The following is an 18,689-nucleotide window of genomic DNA, read 5'->3' on the forward strand; positions in this document are numbered from 1 at the left end:
TGGACTCAGAAACCAGACCAGGTTGTGAAAGCAGTTCAGTCTTTATTAGAGTAATATCCAAACAGAGGCTGCGCCTTCTCATGAAGGAACACAATACACGTGTCCAGCGACATGCAAGAGAGTTGACAGAACAAGGAATCCCAGCCCCCCTCTTTCCTTATAAAGGGGGCTTTCTGGCACGAATTCTCTCACTCCGCCTTAGGGTGCTCTCTTCCCCGCCCCACCTCTCTCTCCCCTTTGCTCGTTTTTGTTTTCTCCGGGTTTGTGGTGAAGGGGGAAGTTCTGCCCCCTCCCCTTCTGAAGATTCTACCTCTGGTATTGGGGAAAGAGGAGGGTGAACGTCATGCCCATCAGGCGGGCTTTTTTCTGGCTGATGAGGGAGTTGAAGTCCCCCTCCTTCTTGTTTTAACAGCTCTGGCTCGGGAAGGGGGGTGAGCGTGGGAAATTCCTGAGCAGAGTCTGTATCTGTCTCTGCTGGAGTTTCAAGGCCTGCCTCCCCCTCTTCACACAACTCTGGGAAAATGATCTCCTCCTCCTCGTCTGAAGTGCCAGGGTCCCAATCCTGCATCCTGACAGCTAGGCAGAATGCTTCTCCAAAGCAAGCAGGCGATTAGCATTGTACATGGCTATGTGCATATCCAGCTTTTGATCTTTCAAAACACTCTTTTGCACATGCCACACAACCTATAATTTTTCCATCCAGCATGTATTAAACTAATATCCATTCAGTCATTCACTTATTTATACAGGGTTCAGTACAGATGGAATGAACAATCTCATGCTAACTTTATGCTGGGTACACAAATACACTGCCGCTATGTCTGCGGAAAAGCTGTCAAATCCTGTACTTACTCAGCCCAGGGGGAGAGGGGAAAAATACACAATACAATGCAGGAAAAATGACAGCCAGGGCATCCATCTATAACAATGGGGACATGCCCCCAGCACAGTTCCCTGCACACACACACACAATACACGATGTCACAGTGTCCCCAATTGTTCAGCCTCAGTGACACAGCCAGCCATAATCTCTGCACTGCCAGTTCTCAGGCCTCAAGTGTTTAGGAGACAAATGTTTGCCGAAGTGCTCTTTCCCCATAGTTCCCCATTCCCTCTCATGATCCATAGAGATGCCCAGCACTGGGATAAGGTGATGACCCAAGTAGCTCCTGGTTCCCCAGGCAGGATGGCAAGGCAAAAGTCAGCAGCTTGGAGGGAGGTCAAGGTCTGGATTCAAGACCATGGATCTGGCAGATGAGGCCAAACATCCAAGTTGTCAGAATAGAAAAAGGTCATGGAGCAACAGGCTGAGTTTAATAGCCGGGTGAGGCGGTCATTGATTGGAGGCCGCATCTCCTGAGTGCTGCCTCTTGGCTAGTGTATATGTCAAGCCAGCAACGTATCTTAAGGACTATATGCAGAGCAGGGCCTCTAACAGATTCTAGAGCCCCTTAGCTGGCGCATTTCAAGTATAAGATTGCATCAGTCACAGGTAGATTACACACATACACACACAACCTTCAGAGCTTTTTCTGTTGGATTACTACTACATCATTACATCCAGCAAGGTTATACCTTTACAGCAGGGAAAGAACAGTGAGGGAATGGGAGTTCCTGCAACATCCAGTCATTGCTGTGGTTGTTTTTTAAAAGGTGTTTGTATACTGACCTTTTTATCTTTAGTAGCACACAGGCTCTGAAGAAATTCCTTGTTTCGTTCTCCAGTTTTTTGATCAATGCAGATAACCAGACATCTGTGACATGGCCCAATAACCTGAAAATTACACAAAAAAGGTCCTGAAGCTATCACTTAGCCAGGATGCACAACGCAACGGCTTCTACAGGGGAGTAAAACTTCAGTAGCAACTATTTCTATCATATTACCAGCACCAAGCATTTTTGTGTGGCAAAGTTGGGGCAGGGGAATGTACATCATGACAATGGTATTTTCTCACCCTTCTGATAAAGCAGGGATGTGAAACCTCATACCAGGGGGACAAATGCAGCCCTCCAGGTCTCCCTATCCAGCCCCTAGGACTCTCCCCACCATGCCCCCTCCCCAGGGCTTTTGCTTGGCTTAAGTATGTTTTTGAACTGTGATAATGCCTCTTGCTTACCCGGATGGAAGATGGAGAGGAAGAAATATGTGTGTGTGTAGAAACGGCTGACTCTTGCATGGCTGACTTCTGTTACATCTGTTGCTACACCACCTTTGCCTCTAGATGGACATACTTTTTACATCTGGCCCCAGCCTTGGAAGGTTGGCTGAGGGAATGCGACCCTCACGATTCCCCACCCTGTGCTAAAGGATGCCTTTTTTGTCTTTCCAAAATTCCTCATATTCCTACTGTCATAGGAAGCAAACATTGGTTCCTGCTTGTTATAATAATAATAATAATAATAAATTTAATTTCTTCGTCGCCTATCTGGCCAATGGCCACTCTAGGCGACTTACAAAATTATTAAAATACAATTAATAAAATACAGTAATACAATAAAAACAATAGATCTACAACAACAATATTAAAACTGGGTAGGAGGCATTACAATTATATCGGTTAACCCTCCCCGGATACCCCGAAGGCCTGCTGAAAAAGCCAGGTCTTTAAGGCTTTCCGAAATACATTTAGGGAAGAGGCATGCCGGAGATCTTGTGGGAGGGAGTTCCAAAGAGTGGGGGCCGCCACTGAGAATGCCCTCTCTCTTGTACCCGCCAATCTGGCTGTTTTTGTTGGCGGGATTGAGAGAAGGCCCTGTGTGGCCGATCTTGTCGGGTGGCATAATTGGTGGCGTTGAAGGCGCTCCATGAGATAAACTGGGCCGAAACCGTATAGGGATTTAAAGGTCAATACCAACACCTTGAATTGGGCTCGGAAAACAACTGGAAGCCAGTGTAGGTCGAACAACACTGGTGTGATGTGATCTCGGCGGCGACTATTCGTAAGTAGTCGAGCTGCCGCATTTTGTATTAGTTGTAATTTCCGGACCGTTTTCAAGGGTAACCCCACGTAGAGCGCATTACAGTAGTCCAAATGAGAGGTGATCAGGGCGTGTACCACCAGTGGGAGCTGATGAACAGGAAGGTAGGGTTGCAGCCTTCGTATGAGGTGTAGTTGGTACCAGGCTGCCCGGCTCACTGCCGAAATCTGAGCCTCCATGGACAGCCTGGAATCAAGCACAACCCCAAGGCTGCGGACCTGGTCCTTTAGGGGTAAACTCACCCCATTGAACTTCAGGTCAATGTCACCCAACCTTCTCTTGTCCCCCACAAGTAGTACCTCGGTTTTATCAGGGTTCAACTTCAGCTTGTTCCTTCCCATCCATCCACTCACGGATTCCAGGCAGTTGGACAAGGTCTCCACAGCCAACTCTGGTGAAGATTTAAACGAGAGATAGAGCTGAGTGTCATCCGCATATTGATGACACTGCAGCCCAAATCTCCTGATGATTGCTCCCAGCGGCTTCATATAGATGTTAAATAGCATGGGAGAGAGGATAGAGCCCTGTGGCACACCACAATTGAGAGGCCAAGGGTCTGATACCTCCTCCCCCAACGCTACCTGTTGGTACCTGTCGGAGAGAAAGGAATGGAACCACTGTAATACAGTGCCTCCAATTCCCAATCCCTCCAGGCGAAGCAGAAGGATACTGTGGTCGACAGTATCAAAAGCCGCTGAGAGATCAAGGAGGACAAGAAAGGTGGATTCTCCCCTATCTAATGCCCTCCTCAAATCATCAACCAGAGTGACCAAGGCTGTTTCAGTTCCGTGACCAGTCCTGAAACCCGATTGGTATGGATCCAAATAATCCGTTTCATCCAAGTGTGCTGACAACTGGTTGGCCACCACTCGCTCAATGACCTTGCCCAGAAATGGTAGATTCGAAATTGGGCGGAAGTTATCTAACACTTGGGGATCCAAGGAGGGCTTCTTTAAGATGTTCCCTCTGAGAAAGAGACTTAGGAAGAATTGTTACCTGGCCCCACTTGCCATCTTTTGCATTAGAATGTCCCTTCCTACTCTGAAGATACCATAGTAAGAGCAGATGCAACGGAGTGGGACAACACTATTGGAACAAGGGTAGAAGCAGGAAATAATGCTTCTTTTCTGTCTGGGTTCTGAAAAGAAAAGGACAGTGTCATAGCAGCATCAAAAACTGTATGGAGAAAACTTTCACCTCAAATTAAATCTGAAAAAAGTTTTTTTAAAAAGCGAACATTCCACTCCAGGAACCCACTAGGTCAGCAGAGAGCAAATAATGTAGCAGTGGCTATAATCTGAATTGAGCAAGTGCTGAATGTGATGTTCCTGCTTATAGTGTAAATATGGTAAGTGCTGTTTATATAGAAGACATATGGTAAGTGGAGTGAAAGAGGAGGGGGGAGTACATGAGCAGTAGAATGCTGGATGATTGGCTGAGCGTTTGAATGGCTGGGAGTATAAATGGAAGAATGACAGTTGAATCTGGGTGGATGTTGGGAGTGTGGAGAAAGAGGGAGTTGGAGTTCTGATTAATAATAAGTCAAGTACAAAACAGGAATAGATGAAACCATACGCTTGTGAAACATTCTAAAACTAATCTTGTTATTTCTGATATTTAATAAATACTTATTTGGTTTACCAAAGGCCTGATCCTTGGCTGGGGGACATACATACCAGAAGGGAGGGCAAGGTAATTACCAAGGCTGAACAGAAACAGTATCTAATGGTGGCAGCGGTGAAGGGAGGAATAATAACAATTCAAGTATCCAGAGCAACCCAGAGTTGTATGCGTTATCTATAAAGATACAAGGGGGTTGGGAACAGCATAAGCACGCAGTCACAAAAGTAACCAGCTAGAGAGAGACTCAGGCAAAGTCTCTGGGAGTATTGGTTATAGGACGTGACTGGTGGTGCTGCCTAGCAGGGGGATCTAGTGAGATCTGTGCTAGAGCGGAGTGAGAAACCATATAAAGGACGGTCCGGACTGGTGGTATCCCTGGTGGTGCCTAGTGAAAGGCAGTAGCCACAAGCAGGTGGGAACCTGACAGGGAGAACCAGGGAAGGACGTCACACTGAACAACAACATTGGTTCCACCCAGTGGCTAATCATGTGGGATCAGGAATAGAAGCAAAGGAATAGACTGTACCCCGAACCCATGGCAAGAGCAATATAGGCTTTGGTAGAGCTCTCTCGAGCTGAATACATCAGATTTGCACTTTCTAAAAATAGTATGAGAACCAAAACAGAGCCATCTTTCAAAATTCACCTTATTTGCATTTTGCAATGCTGTTTGTCAAACAATGCTTACAAAAATGCATATGTTAGGGGAAAGTGTGCATAAAAATGAATATATGCATGAAAATAACATACAAAAATGGGTTATACGGCAAGAAATTCCTTGCAAAAATGTGTACATTAGTGAAAACTTCATACAAAGATGTGTTTATTAGAATAAATTTGCACTAAAATGCTGAAGAATTTTCATGAGGATTTTTTTAAAAAAAATCAAATTGCTACAAAAATGTGGAGAACTGAATTTAAGCTTGGGGAAATGAGAAGCTGAGAGAACCGAAATTGACAGAACTTATGCACTTATCCTTACTCCTTATGCACTTCAGTCCCATTTGCTTGTGTATGTCGGCCCACGCACTGGAGTAGGCCACCAAAATTCATTGGAAAAGGTTCAGTAAAGATCAAAATGATCAAGGGGGTAGAACAACTCCCCTATGAGGAAAGGCTGCAGCATTTGGGATTTTTTAGTTTATTGAAAAGGCAAGAGGTGGCATGGTAGAAGTGTATAAAAGTATTCATGGCATTGAGAAAGTGGATGGAGAAAAGTTTTTCTCATAACACTAGAACTTATGGACATCCAATGAAGCTGAATGTTGGAAGATTCAAGACAGACAAAAGAAAATACTTCTTCACATAGCACGTAGTTAAACTATAGAATTCACTCCCACGGGAGGCAGTGATGGCCATCAACTTGGATGGCCTTAAAAGAGAATTATACAAATTCATGGAGGATAAGGCTTTCAATGGCTATTCGCCGTGATGACTACGGTTCGAGGCGGTATGCTTCTGAATACTATTTTCCAGAAACTGCAGGAGGGGAGAGTGCTCTTGTACTCAGGTCCTGCTTGTGGGCTTCCCAAAGCATCTGGTTGGCCACTGCTAGAACAGGTTGTTGGATAGATGGGCCATTGGCCTGATCCAGCAGATTCTTCTTATGTTCTTAAGTTCAATAGCAGAAAACTCTGTTGCTATTCCCATGAACGGATATACAGCTCTTTAGCTATGTCTTGACTCATACAAGAGAGAGCAGCTGAGCTGCAAAGAGAAAAAAAGACACGTGTGTGCTGAACTGAAGCTGAGCTGTCAGTTGCCTATCTCCACACCACATGATGGAAAGGAACAATTAGATTATCCGTAATTAAAAAAAAAACACCCTACAAAACTGTTTTGAAACATGCCCTATTGATCTTCTAAGGAAAACATATTCATCATGTGTTATTTTTAATACATCTTGAAATATTGTTTGCCTTTGTTATTTTTCTCTGAAATGAAAAGTGGTAGAAATACTACAGACTAAGGTCATTCTTCCTTTGTGAAAAAATTGCTGTGAAGAAGAAATTTCTCCTCCGCTTGTAGTGCCTTAAATGTGTAACAGGTTTCTGATCCAAGAAAGCCATGGCTCAGATGAGTCACATCATGACTCTTACATCCTTATAATATTACCTACAGCAGGGATAGGGAACCTTTAACGGCCTGAGGACCATATTCCCCATAGGCAACATTCTGGGGGATGCATACAAATAATGGGTGGGGCCAGAGCCAAAAGTAGGCAGAACCAGAAGCAAAATAGGGTGGGGCGATGGATGTAACTTTTTCTTTTGTACAGTGCGATACATTCCAACCATGCAAAAGCCAGAGCCAATCCCTCCCCCCACGTCTCCATCCTGCTAACCAAGAGGCATTATCACAGCTCAAGGACACATTCCAGTCAGGCAACAATACTGGAGTGTGTGGACCAGGGCCAGTGAGGAATGTGACCCGGGGGGAGTCTCAAGGGCCAGACAGAGAGGGCAAACGCTTGGTCCACGCTAAAAATGTTCCCTACCCCTGATCTCAAGGAAACTCAAGAGCTCTTAGTACCAGCATGGTCTTGCAAATGAATGGGCAGACATGCAGATACGATAATCATAATTTAAAACAATTTAAATAATAAATAATTTGAAAACAAAGAAAATAGCATACAAGAGTGAACATCATCACACTGGTTGTTCAGGAAAGAAAAAGACAATTTTTCAATAAAGTCATTTTACTGTTGTCATTCTGAAGGCACATAAGGCCAGCTCCCTGCTAAAGCTAAGGAGGGTCAGGTCTGGTTAGTGTCTGGATGGGAGACCACCTGGGAACCATATGTAAGCCACCTTGGGTTTCATGAAAAATAAAGGCAGGGTATAAATGTAATAAATAAATAAATAACATAATTAGTAATTATTAGTGGGTCAAAGCCTCAGATACCTATCAAATATATCTGCTGGTCTAATGTTTCTCCAGTGATAAGTAATACTAATTTTAGCAGAGATTATTAGATGCACAGGAGACACCTGAGTACATGCTGGGAGCTGAAGTGTGAGCCTCAAGAGGCTTGGGACTGGGGGTGGATGGAACACTGAGGCAATACCACAGAAGGGCCAATAAGGAGGCAGAGTCCACTGTCAAAAGAAGATCCTTCCAGAAGGAGTCAGTGCAAGGTGGTAACTGGGCGGCAGGGCAGGCAAGGGAAGTTGACAGAGTGAAAGGAAACAAATTGGCAGGCTCAACAGAGAAAGAACAGAGGGCTAACTGGTAGGGAGCGGGGGAAACCCTGAAGGAAAACTAGGAAGCCACATGAGCAAGGTTAGATCTGGGCTTTCTGAGGAGGGTGGAGAGTGGATCCATATTCTCTTAGATCCCTCCAATTCCACTCCTCCTTCCAACATAGCATAGCCTTGAGTGGCTCACCACACAGGACACCAGTGTACAGATCACATAGCTCCTGGCTTGACACTTGGTCAGTACTGACAGTCGTGGCTGTCTTCTTGCCCTTGCCATAACATCACGTCATTGTGCCATGCCGGGTCACTTGCACTATTTGGAGAGCCAGTGTATACACACAGCGACACAAGCTGCTGCTTGGACTTCTGTCACTAAAGAGAGATTTTGTATTCTGTTCCAGATTCTTGCCTTAATCACTGGCTGGCGAGGAGTTGCTTTCTTCTTTCTCAGCATGCTGTGTAACCCTCACAGACAGCTGCAGCCATTTCATACCTTGAAATGCAGAGTGCCAATTGTAATCTCCTCCCACAGATCTTCTTCAAACGGCTCGTCTGTGCTGACAACAATGTTGGCACGGAAGCGATGGACGAGTTCCTGGGGGGGAAGTGATTCACCTAGTCTGTTCCATAGAGGCAGAGAGGAAAATAACATTGGCTAATATTAACCCAAATGAGTTGTTTACTAGCTTGTGATTTCAGGTTTCTCAGTTCATTAAGACAGATTTGTTGTATTTAAAAGCAAACCTATTACCCAACTCTAACTATCAACACGAGGAATACTAACAATATTTGGACAACTGAAATTTGATTATATAGAGGATGAAATTAAAAAGAGAGATATGGATGTAGGCAACAATGCAGTGCTATATCCACACTTTTAACCCTCTTATACCATTTGTTTTGAGAGATGCGCTATTGAGGTCCAGCAGACACTAAGTCCTATATGGAAATAAATATATAATTGATTTCAAAATGACTTCAGTTTAAAATTAAAAAATAGATTTTAGTGGTATCATTAAAAAAATAGCCTAACTTGGGTATGTTGGATCCCACAACATTAACAACGTTCAGTTCTAAAAAAAACACATATGAAGAGCAGTATGTGATAAGACAGCCTAACATCAATCCCTGGAAAAACTCTGGAGCAGATTATAAAGCAGTCAATCTATACGCACCTTGAAAACAATGCAGTGATTAATAGGAGCCAACATGGATATATGAAGAACAAATCCTGCCAAACTAATCTTATCTCATTTTTTGATCGGGTAACCTCCCTTGTAGACTGTGGGAATGCTGTAGACATAATATATCTCGACTTCAGCAAAGCTTTTGACAAAGTGCCCCATGACATTCTGATTAGCAAGCTAGCTAAATGTGGGCTGGATGGAACAACTATCAGGTGGATCCACAGCTGGCTCCAGAATCGTACCCAAAGAGTGCTTATCAATGGTTCCTTCTCAAACTGCGCAGAAGTAATGAGTGGGGTACCACAGGGCTCAGTCTTAGCCCCAGTGCTCTTCAACAAGCACTGGTTAGGCCTCATCTTGAATACTGCATCCAGTTCTGGTCTCTGCACTTCAAGAAGGATGCAGACAAACTGGAACAGGTTCAAAGAAGGGCAACAAGGATGATCAGGGGAATGGAAACCAAGCCCTATGAGGAGAGACTGAAAGAACTGGGCATGTTTAGCCTGGAGAAGAGAAGACTGAGGGGAGATATGATAGCACTCTTCAAGTACATGAAAGGTTGCCACACAGAGGAGGGCCAGGATCTCTTCTTGAACGTCCCAGAGTGCAGGACATGGAATAATGGGCTCAAGTTGCAGGAAGCCAAATTTTGACTGGACATCAGGAAAAGCTTCCTGTTAGAGCTATACGACAATGGAACCAATTACCTAGAGAGGTAGTGGGCTCTCCGACACTGGAGGCATTCAAGAGGCAGCTGGACAGCCATCTGTTGGGAATGCTTTGATTTGGATTCCTGCATTGAGCATGGGGCTGGACTTATAGACCCCTTCCAACTCTACTATTCTATGATTCTAAGCAATTGTGAATCTCTAGCACAGTAGAACTGGGTGTCTACTTGGTTTGTCAGGGACAAACAAACCATCATGCTGCTGGTGGATGGTTTCTCTGATCGGATGGTGGATATATACCCTGTCCTGGATGGGGTTACACTCCCCCTAAAGGAGCGGGTTTGTAGTTTGGGAGTCCTACTAGACTCTTCCCTCTCACTTGAGGCTCAAGTAGCCTCGGTGGCACGGAATGCGTTCTACCAACTTCGGTTGGTAGCCCAACTACGTCCCTATTTGTGTAAGGAGGACCTTACATCAGTTGTACATGCTCTGGTAACCTCACGTTTGGATTACTGCAATGCACTCTATGTAGGGCTGCCTTTGAAGACCGTTCGGAAGCTACAGCTAGTGCAAAATGCGGCGGCTAGATTGCTGACAGGGACCAAGCGGTCCGAGCATATAACACCTGTTCTGGCCCGCTTGCACTGGCTACCAATATGCTTCCGGGCCAGATTCAAAGTGCTGGTATTAACCTATAAAGCCTTATATGGCGCGGGACCACAATACCTATTGGAACGCCTCTCCCGATATGAACCAGCCCATACACTACGTTCCTCTATGAAGGCCCTCCTCCGGGTTCCGACTCATAGAGAGGCCCGGAGGGTAGTGACAAGATCTACGGCCTTCTCAGTGGTGGCCCCCGACGTGTGGAACAGTCTCCCTGAGGAGGTGTGCTTGGCGCCGACATTATTATCCTTTCGGCGCCAAGTTAAAACCTTTCTTTTTACCGAGGCATTTTAATCTGAAATTAGTTTTAAATTGTTATAATTAATTTTAGATTGTTTTATATTTATATGCTTGTTATATTATATTGTATTTCTTATTGTATTCTTCATGTTCACCGCCCAGAGAGCTTTTGCTAGTAGGGCAGTATATAAGCTTAATAAATAAAATAAATAATAATAAATAAATCATCTGTAATTGGGAAAAAATACAACCCACAATCATCATTCAGGTGAAAGCAGAAGCGAAAACAAAAGAAAAACCTAAAATGCACAGATGGAATATTTGGCACAAAGTAAGTAATGGAAGATGTCCAATGTATTCCAGTAGCTTAATGAATGAGGTCACACAGCTGCTGGACTGGTGCTTTCAGGCCTTAATGGGCTGGATAAGGGTCAACAAACTGAGAATGAACCCAACAAGATGGAGTGGTGGGTGAGCGGTTCTCAGTTCTGGGAACTGAGTAGACAACCTATTCTGGATGGGGCTGCCCGTGAAGAAGCAGGAGAGTAGTTGGGGATATTCATTGATCAAGCATTGATGGAGGCCTCTGTGGCTTCAGTTGCAGAGAATGTTTTTGCTAAGAGGGTCAAATCTCTCCAAAATACTTGGGAGGTGTTTAAAAGAAATGCTATAAAAGAAAAAAAAATTTGAGCACGTTGCTAAAACTATAAAGACCAACAACAAAATTTAAATACTTTAATCCATACCAGAGAACTGCAAAGTGCCCAATATAATAATTTTTAAAAAATGGATCCTCGGGGATCCTTGAAATTATAGTCCAGGGGATCCTGGAAATTATAGCTTAACATTTGTTTTGGGGAAACTGATGGAAAAGATTATTGAAGACAGAATTTCCAAGCATATAGAAGAACAAAACTTGCTGAAGCAGAATCAGCATGGCTTCTGCAAGAGTAAGTCCTGTCTCACTAACCTATCAGACTTGTCTAACAGTCATGGACTAAGAGGTGAGGTTCTCTTATGGATCAGTAACTGATGAAGAAACAGAAGCAGAGAGCAGAAATACATTGATAGTTCTCGCAGTGGAGGGATGTAGAAAGTGGAGCCCCTCCCCAAGGATTGGTATTGGGACCTGTGCTTTTTAACTTGTTCATAAATGATTCCCATCTTTCCTGACCATTGGCAATGCTGGCTGAGGCTGATGGGAGTTGTGGTCCAACAACATCTGGTGGCCCACTAGTTGGGAAAGGCTGATCTAGAGGTATGGGTGAACAGTGAGGTAGCCAAATTTGCTGATGATACATAAATGTTCGGGTTGGTTAAAACAAAAAGACACTGTGAGGAGCTCCGGAAAGATCTCTCCAAACTGGGTGAATGGGAAGAAAAAGGGCAAATGCATTTATTTATTTATATCCCACCCTTCTTCCCAGCTTAAATGTAAGCAAGCATAAAGTGATGCATACTGGACAAAAAATCGTAATTTCACATGTAAGCTCACGGGTTCTGAACTGGTGATGACTGACCAGGAATGAGACATTGGGGTTGTAGTGGATAGCTTGATGAAGACACCAACCCAATGTGCGGTACCTGTGAATGCCATGCTAGGGATCATTAGGAAAGGAACTGAAAATAAAACTGCCAATATAATGCCATTATACAAATCTATGGTGCAACCACATCTAGAATACTGTGTCACCTTACCTTACAAAGAATATTGTAAAACTGGAAAAGGTTCAGAAAAGGGCAACCAAAATGATCAAGAAGTTGGAGCAACTCCCATATCAGGAAAGATTATAATATTTGGGGCTTTTTAGTTTAGAGAAAAAGAATGTACAGGGAGACATGACAGAGGTGTATCACATTACACATGGCTTGGAGAGAGTGGATAGAGAAAATTTTTTCTCCCTCATAATACTAGAATTCGTAGACATCCAATGAAACTGAATGTAGGAAGATTCAGGACAGATAAAAGAATACTTCTTCACCCAGTGCACAGTTAAATTATGGAATTCACTCCCTCAAGATGTAGTGATGGTCACCAACTGGGATGGCTTTAAAAGAGAATTAGACAAATTTATGAAGAACCTGGCTATCATTGGCTACTAGCCACAATGGCTATTTTCTACTTCCATTATCAGAGGCAGTATGCTGGGAATCACAAGTGGGAAAAAACTGTTGCATTCAAGTCCTGCTTGTAGGCATCTGGTTGGCCACTGTGAGAACAGGCTGCTGGACTAGATGGGTCTTTGGGCTGATTCAAAATTTAAAGCCTCAGAAATTTAAAATCTCAGAAATTTAGACAAAGACCATCAGAAATTTTTAAAACATCAAGGAAGCATTCATGATGCAAGGGCCTCCTAAAATAAAATGGTTTTAACCAGGCATCTGAAAGTACCTGTCTGACATCTAGTGGGAGGGAGTTCCACAGAGTTGGGCTCACAAGAATAAGTTGGGCTCACAAGAAGTTGGACTTCCTGTTAATATGGGTGGTTCTTCTGGTTCGTGGGGGGCACTAATAGTGCTCCCTCAGATGAACTCTGTGAAGGACTTGAAACATACAAGGTAAAGCGTTCCATAAGTTATCCTGGGCCTAAGTTATTCAGGGCTTTGCACACATATGCAAGAACCTTGAACCTAGCCCAAAAGGTTCAGTTTAGATTTACACCCCATGTAGCTCTAAGGCTCAGGATGTGATAGCTTCACCATTTTGTCTTGCAAAAAGAAGGTCTTCTGATGAGGTACTTGACTTCTGGAACACTGAAGGTCCTGTTACTAAGGTGATGCTATCAACAGAAGAGGTGGATCAATATGGAGAAGGAATAGCAGCCTAGGAAGGGAGATTGGTAGCTCTTTCGAGGTGTAGTCTGGAGGGGGCAGACTGGAACCAAGGGATCAACCTTGTGACAAAGGATATCATTTGCTTGTCTCACTTGGGGTACGACATTACTTATTCCTACATTAAAAACAGAGGCTGAAAGAAAGTTATTTGCGCACCTGACATCCAGTGCTATGCTACTATGTCCTCAGTTCTGTCCTCCTTTCATGATGCTTGAGAGTTCCTTCTCAACATTTATATATTTAAAGACAAACAAACTGCCTTGTGATCTACAGTAACCATTATAATCTTATAGTGTCCCTTACAGAGACACTCAGACATGGAAGCATGAGAGAATTTAAGAAAATGTAAAGGAGCCAACATCTGTGTGTTGGTGCCAAAATTATAGAGCATGTTTTGCTGGATCCAACACTCTGGACTGGTACTCTGGTCACATTCACAACATTGACTGTACTCTTGGACAACTGGCAATAATTGGCACCTGACTGTACAAACTGGCTCAATGGAAAATGCAGTGTGTTTGAGGTGATACTGAAGTTATCTTTGTGATGTTAAATCTGTTGCAATGAAGTAAATGGTTGTGTTAATCACCCCACAGAGATGACCTAGAATACCAGTTCTTTATCACTGTGTTGGGATTTAATCTCATCCCGCCCTGGATTTGTACTTTAAAATATAAACTCTTTAGATCTCAGATTTTGGGCCTGTTCAGACTGGTGTTTTATTACAGGTATATTCTGCAACATGTTCTTGACACAATAATAGTACATTAGTGGTAGGTTTATGCTGCTTTAGTTTATACTGCAAAGATGCAAAGATGTATCACTGAACACTAACGTCAGGATAATTCAGACCATGGTATTCCAGATCTCTATGTATGGATGTGAAAGTAGGACAGTGAAAAAAGTGGATAAGAGAAAAATCAACTCCTTTGAAATGTGGTCTTGGAGGAGAGCTTTGCCGATACCATGGACTGCGAAAAAGACAAATAATTGGGTGTTAGAACAAATTAAACCAGAACTGTCACTAGAAGCAAAAGGATGAAACTGAGGTTATCATACTTTGGACACATCATGAGAAGACATGATTCACTAGAAAAGACAATAATGCTGGGAAAAACAGAAAGGAGTAGAAAAAGAGGAAGGCCAAACAAGAAATGGACTGATTCCATAAAGGAAGCCACAGACCTGAACTTACAAGATCTGAACAGGGTGGTTCATGACAGATGCTCTTGGAGGTCGCTGATTCATAGGATCGCCATAAGTCATAATCGACTTGAAGGCACGTAACAATAATAACAACAAAATTTATTCTGCAACGCTTCCCCAATGCTACCATATTATTGCTGTACAGAGGGCTACAAGTGCAACAGAAGCAGGACAAAAATAAGCCCAAACATTTGTGGTACAAAAAGTTATAGGATATGAAATAACTGGAAATAAAGCAGATTGACCACAAACAGCATACAAATCATCAAGAATGCACAATAAAAAGGATGACTGGAGGGGGCTTTACACCTCGAGTTAGAAACATAGCCTCACTGAAGTAAATTCACTAGAAGACATTAGATACATCTTGAGAAGACCTTAGACACAAAACTACACGGGTAGGGCACAAAAAATTTAAATCTCTCCATCATTTGGCTAGCTTGTGTAGTTTTCTTAAAAAATACTGTTTCATTTTGCCTCTGTTTTCATTTTTAAGCTTGAGGATAATGTTATCAATGGCTATATGCTACCTAGAGATGTGTAAGCCTAGAAAAAAACTGGAAAAATTGGGCAAAAGACATTTCCACCCTATTTTTCTCCGAAAGCGTTTTTTTGTTTTCTTTTCCCCAAAACAAATGGGGGGGGGGAAGGGGGGGTTCTTTCTAGGTTTTTTTTTCCTGGGGCTTCACATCTCTAGTTCCACCTCCAGTCAGAGGCAGTTTGCTTCTGAATACCAGCTGCTGGAAACCACAGGAGGGGAAGTGCTCAGGTCCTGCTTACGGTGTTTGCACGGGCATCTGGCTGGGCACTGTGAGAACAGGATGCTGGACTAGATGGTCCATTGGCCTGATCCAGCAGGCTCTTCTTATGTTCTTATTTTTCTCTTAAGGGCAATAGTTACCATAATTGTGCATTATGTGGTTTTATAAGTTGGCTTGCAGCACTGGAGTGGCAGATTTCTGCTTCCTCCACCTCAGTGTTACAGCTGAAGGGGGGTGGGGACCGGGGAGACCCAACAGCCTCCTTACAACTTCTCCAGCCAAGGAACTGGAATGGGAGAGTAATACTGGGCCTGTTGATTTCCCCAACCTTAGCACTGAAAATGATCAGTGTTTCTCTTAGTTGGCAGCTGTCAAACCAACAAGAAAGAAGGGATGGATTAAGCAGGTTGGTCTAAAAGAAATCTTGTTCATAGAAAATATAAAAAGAGGCAATACAAGGAAACGTGTTATTTCAGATGAGGAAGCACTTACCTTGCAGCAACCCGATCTCTCAGCTGTAAAACACTTGTTCTATTTATCAGGAGGTATTGTGCTTCATTTACTAGAGAGAGTGAGGCAGCTACAGCTGAGGTCTCTCCTGAAATATATTCAGTATAAAGTGATAGTTATTAGACAGAGTGAGCATAGCATAAAGAATCCTGTCTCAAAGATACAGTGAAGATGAGGGGTAAACCTGTTGCTACTTGTGCAAATGTTCAATGCATGCCACCTCATGCATTAATGAAGGAGGCCCAGGCCAGTGCACTGGCTGCACATTGCAAGAGAGAATATTGCACCATGCAAGCACACTGACATGCATATCTGTGAACTGGAGGCCCAGGCTAGCGCACTGCTTGTGTGCTAATGCTGTAAATGAACAGGGAACACACAAGCTCATTGCATTTATACATGACAGGGCACGTGTAGAATATTTGCATAGATAAGCATGGCTTGTCTTCGCCCTTGGACCCAGACTACATGGGACACTCACAAGGGAGAGCAGTCTAGCTTTGTTCCTTGAGAAGTCTGATGGCTCCCACACCCAGCGGCAGAGAAAGGTGGAGAGAACTGCAGTCCCAATCCCAATCTCTTTCTCTCTCCTCACCCTCATCTCTCTCACACACAGGAGTCCCTTTTCCTGCTCTTTCCAGTCCCAACTCCTAACGAAAATTAGCTGCTAAGCAAACAGAAGCAAGGGAGGATTAAAGGTGATTAACTGATGGCTCCTCCATCTCTGTGCATGTGCAGAGTGATTCTCTTCAGCTTTCTCTGCCTGTAGATGGAGGGTATCCTGGGGGTGGGATTTGAGAATTCTCCTTGGGCAGAGCCAAAATGATCTCACATGGTGAGTGGAATGTGTAGCCTCACTCTAATTCATGTCCGGAAAAATATTAAGCCTTAAAAGCCTTGAAAAGATTCTGTCTCTTGGAAGACATGGAAATATTGCCTGGGACAATCATGCCTAATGAGCACAACTCCTCATATGACATATTCCTATCATTCATAAATCAAACTCCTTCCCACTCTGTGTCTCAGCAAGCCTTTTCTCTCTCGTTTCTTGATTTCTTCCCATTGCCCATCCAGCATCCAATTCATCATCTACTTATGCACCAGTCATGAGCCTGTCCTACTCCCTATCCCTCCCACTGCCTGAGCACAACCACTACTAGGTCCATTTAAATCTACTTGGCTCACTTCCATCAGCATTTGACCTCTTATCTGACTCATCGTATGTCCCAACTCTAAATATAGAATCCTAGGGGAAGGTTTCTTGCGTACTCCTGTCACCTCCACTTTGTGTCCATTACAGTTTAGTAACAGAGCATTGTTCTTTGCTCCTATTATGCATTAACAGCACAGGGAAAGTCATAATCCAAAGAAGAGCTAGTTCTCTCTTGGGCTGCAGTTGCTTCCTCTCCCTTCTGTTTCCAAATTTTCTTTTTTTCATCATATGCTAATGATGGGCATGTTTGGAAAATACTGGTAAAAATATCTTGTAGTTGTATCCTGATCATTACTGGGTGTCGAGGTGCAGGGTTGGAGTCCCGGGGATTTAGAGGAATGGGATTCAGAAGAACTAGAGAGAAGGGGGGGAATAACTTCACCACAATGGAGTGAAGAAGAAGCAGAGGAAATTCCAGAGATAGAGTTGCCTAGCAACGGGAACCTTGAAGGCTTGGTAGATTCAGAGGCTTCTCGGGAAGTTCCCACGCCTCCTCTGCTCCCCCCCTCCCCCATACCGGAGTCAGAGACTTCAGAGGAGGAGGGGCCCGTGCTTCCCCCCTCGCCGCATACTCGAAGACATTTGAAAAGACAAGAGAGGAGGGAAGGAAGGAGGGCGGTGACTGAGGGTCCGTTAAGGAGGAGTGAAAGGCTGCGCGCCCGTTTGCCCCCTTCTTAAGAGACAGGCGGGAAAGCAGCCCCTTGCTCTGTCAACTTTCTTCCACGTCGCAGGATCTGTAACTCTGTGTTGCTTCATGAGAAGGCGCAGTCTTTATCTGGATGTTACCTTAATAAAAACTGAATTGCTTTCAACCACAAGCCTGGTTCCTGAGTCCCATCCTGGGCCTGACAGCTTGACAGAGCCACCTAAATCACCCTCTACGCTCTCTTCACTTGACTGTGACAAGATGTCAAAGGGAGCGGCGGGGGGAACAAATCCCACTTCTGAGACGGAAGAAGTGAGACTTCTGAGGGCTAATGTGGCTGATCTGCAGATGGATGTTCAAACCTTGCTGGCAGCTGTCAAGGCGCCGAAAACGGATAATCAGGCCTTGCAAGCCACGGTCGATCGGATGCGGGCAGCCCCTCCAGCCGCGGCGGTGAAGGTTCCCATTGGATTACCCCCAAAGTATGCGGGGCAAAGTGATCAGTTGTCAACTTTTGTGGCTCAATGTGAGTTATACTTGGATGTCAGGAATGCAGAATTTCCGAGTGATGGGGCTAAAGTGGCCTTCGTGATCAGCCTCCTGGAGGGAGAAGCTGCAAAATGGGTGACCCCGTACCTGGTGAGAAAGGATACCCTCCTAGGAAGATACAGAGGATTTATCCAAGAAATGACCGAGATGTTTCAAGACCCGCAACGAGCTGAAACAGCGGCACGGCAGTTAGGCGCACTGAAACAAGCCAAAGGAACTGTTTCCGAGTACACTAATGCTTTTAAAATTTTGTCCCAGGAAACTGGCTATAATGAGGTAGCCCTGATGTTTATGTACCGAAGTGGACTGAATGCTGAAATCCTGGATGAGCTGGCCAGGACCTCCCCCCCCACTGACCTGCCAGGGCTAATCCGGCTATGTTTACAGATCGATCACAGGCTGGAAG

General features: G+C 44.1%; 1 protein-coding gene across 4 annotated transcripts in view; it reads right to left on the reverse strand.

The window, feature by feature from the left end:
• Positions 1-18,689, reverse strand: part of MOCOS (molybdenum cofactor sulfurase) — a 232,946-nt gene that overhangs the window by 24,653 nt on the left and 189,604 nt on the right. For 3 of the 4 annotated variants that reach the window (XM_061589658.1, XM_061589656.1, XM_061589657.1), the window contains exons 12-14: positions 15,858-15,963; positions 8,296-8,422; positions 1,670-1,774 (exon numbers count right to left, since the gene is read on the reverse strand). In XM_061589658.1, the coding sequence (XP_061445642.1) occupies positions 1,670-1,774; positions 8,296-8,422; positions 15,858-15,963 (338 nt within the window). Of the gene's footprint in view, positions 1-262; positions 1,248-1,669; positions 1,775-8,295; positions 8,423-15,857; positions 15,964-18,689 lie in introns of those variants that run through there. The other variant, XM_061589659.1, reaches the window with a different exon arrangement.

This window comes from Rhineura floridana, chromosome 11 (genome assembly GCF_030035675.1).
Source record: "Rhineura floridana isolate rRhiFlo1 chromosome 11, rRhiFlo1.hap2, whole genome shotgun sequence".
NCBI lineage: Eukaryota > Metazoa > Chordata > Lepidosauria > Squamata > Rhineuridae > Rhineura > Rhineura floridana.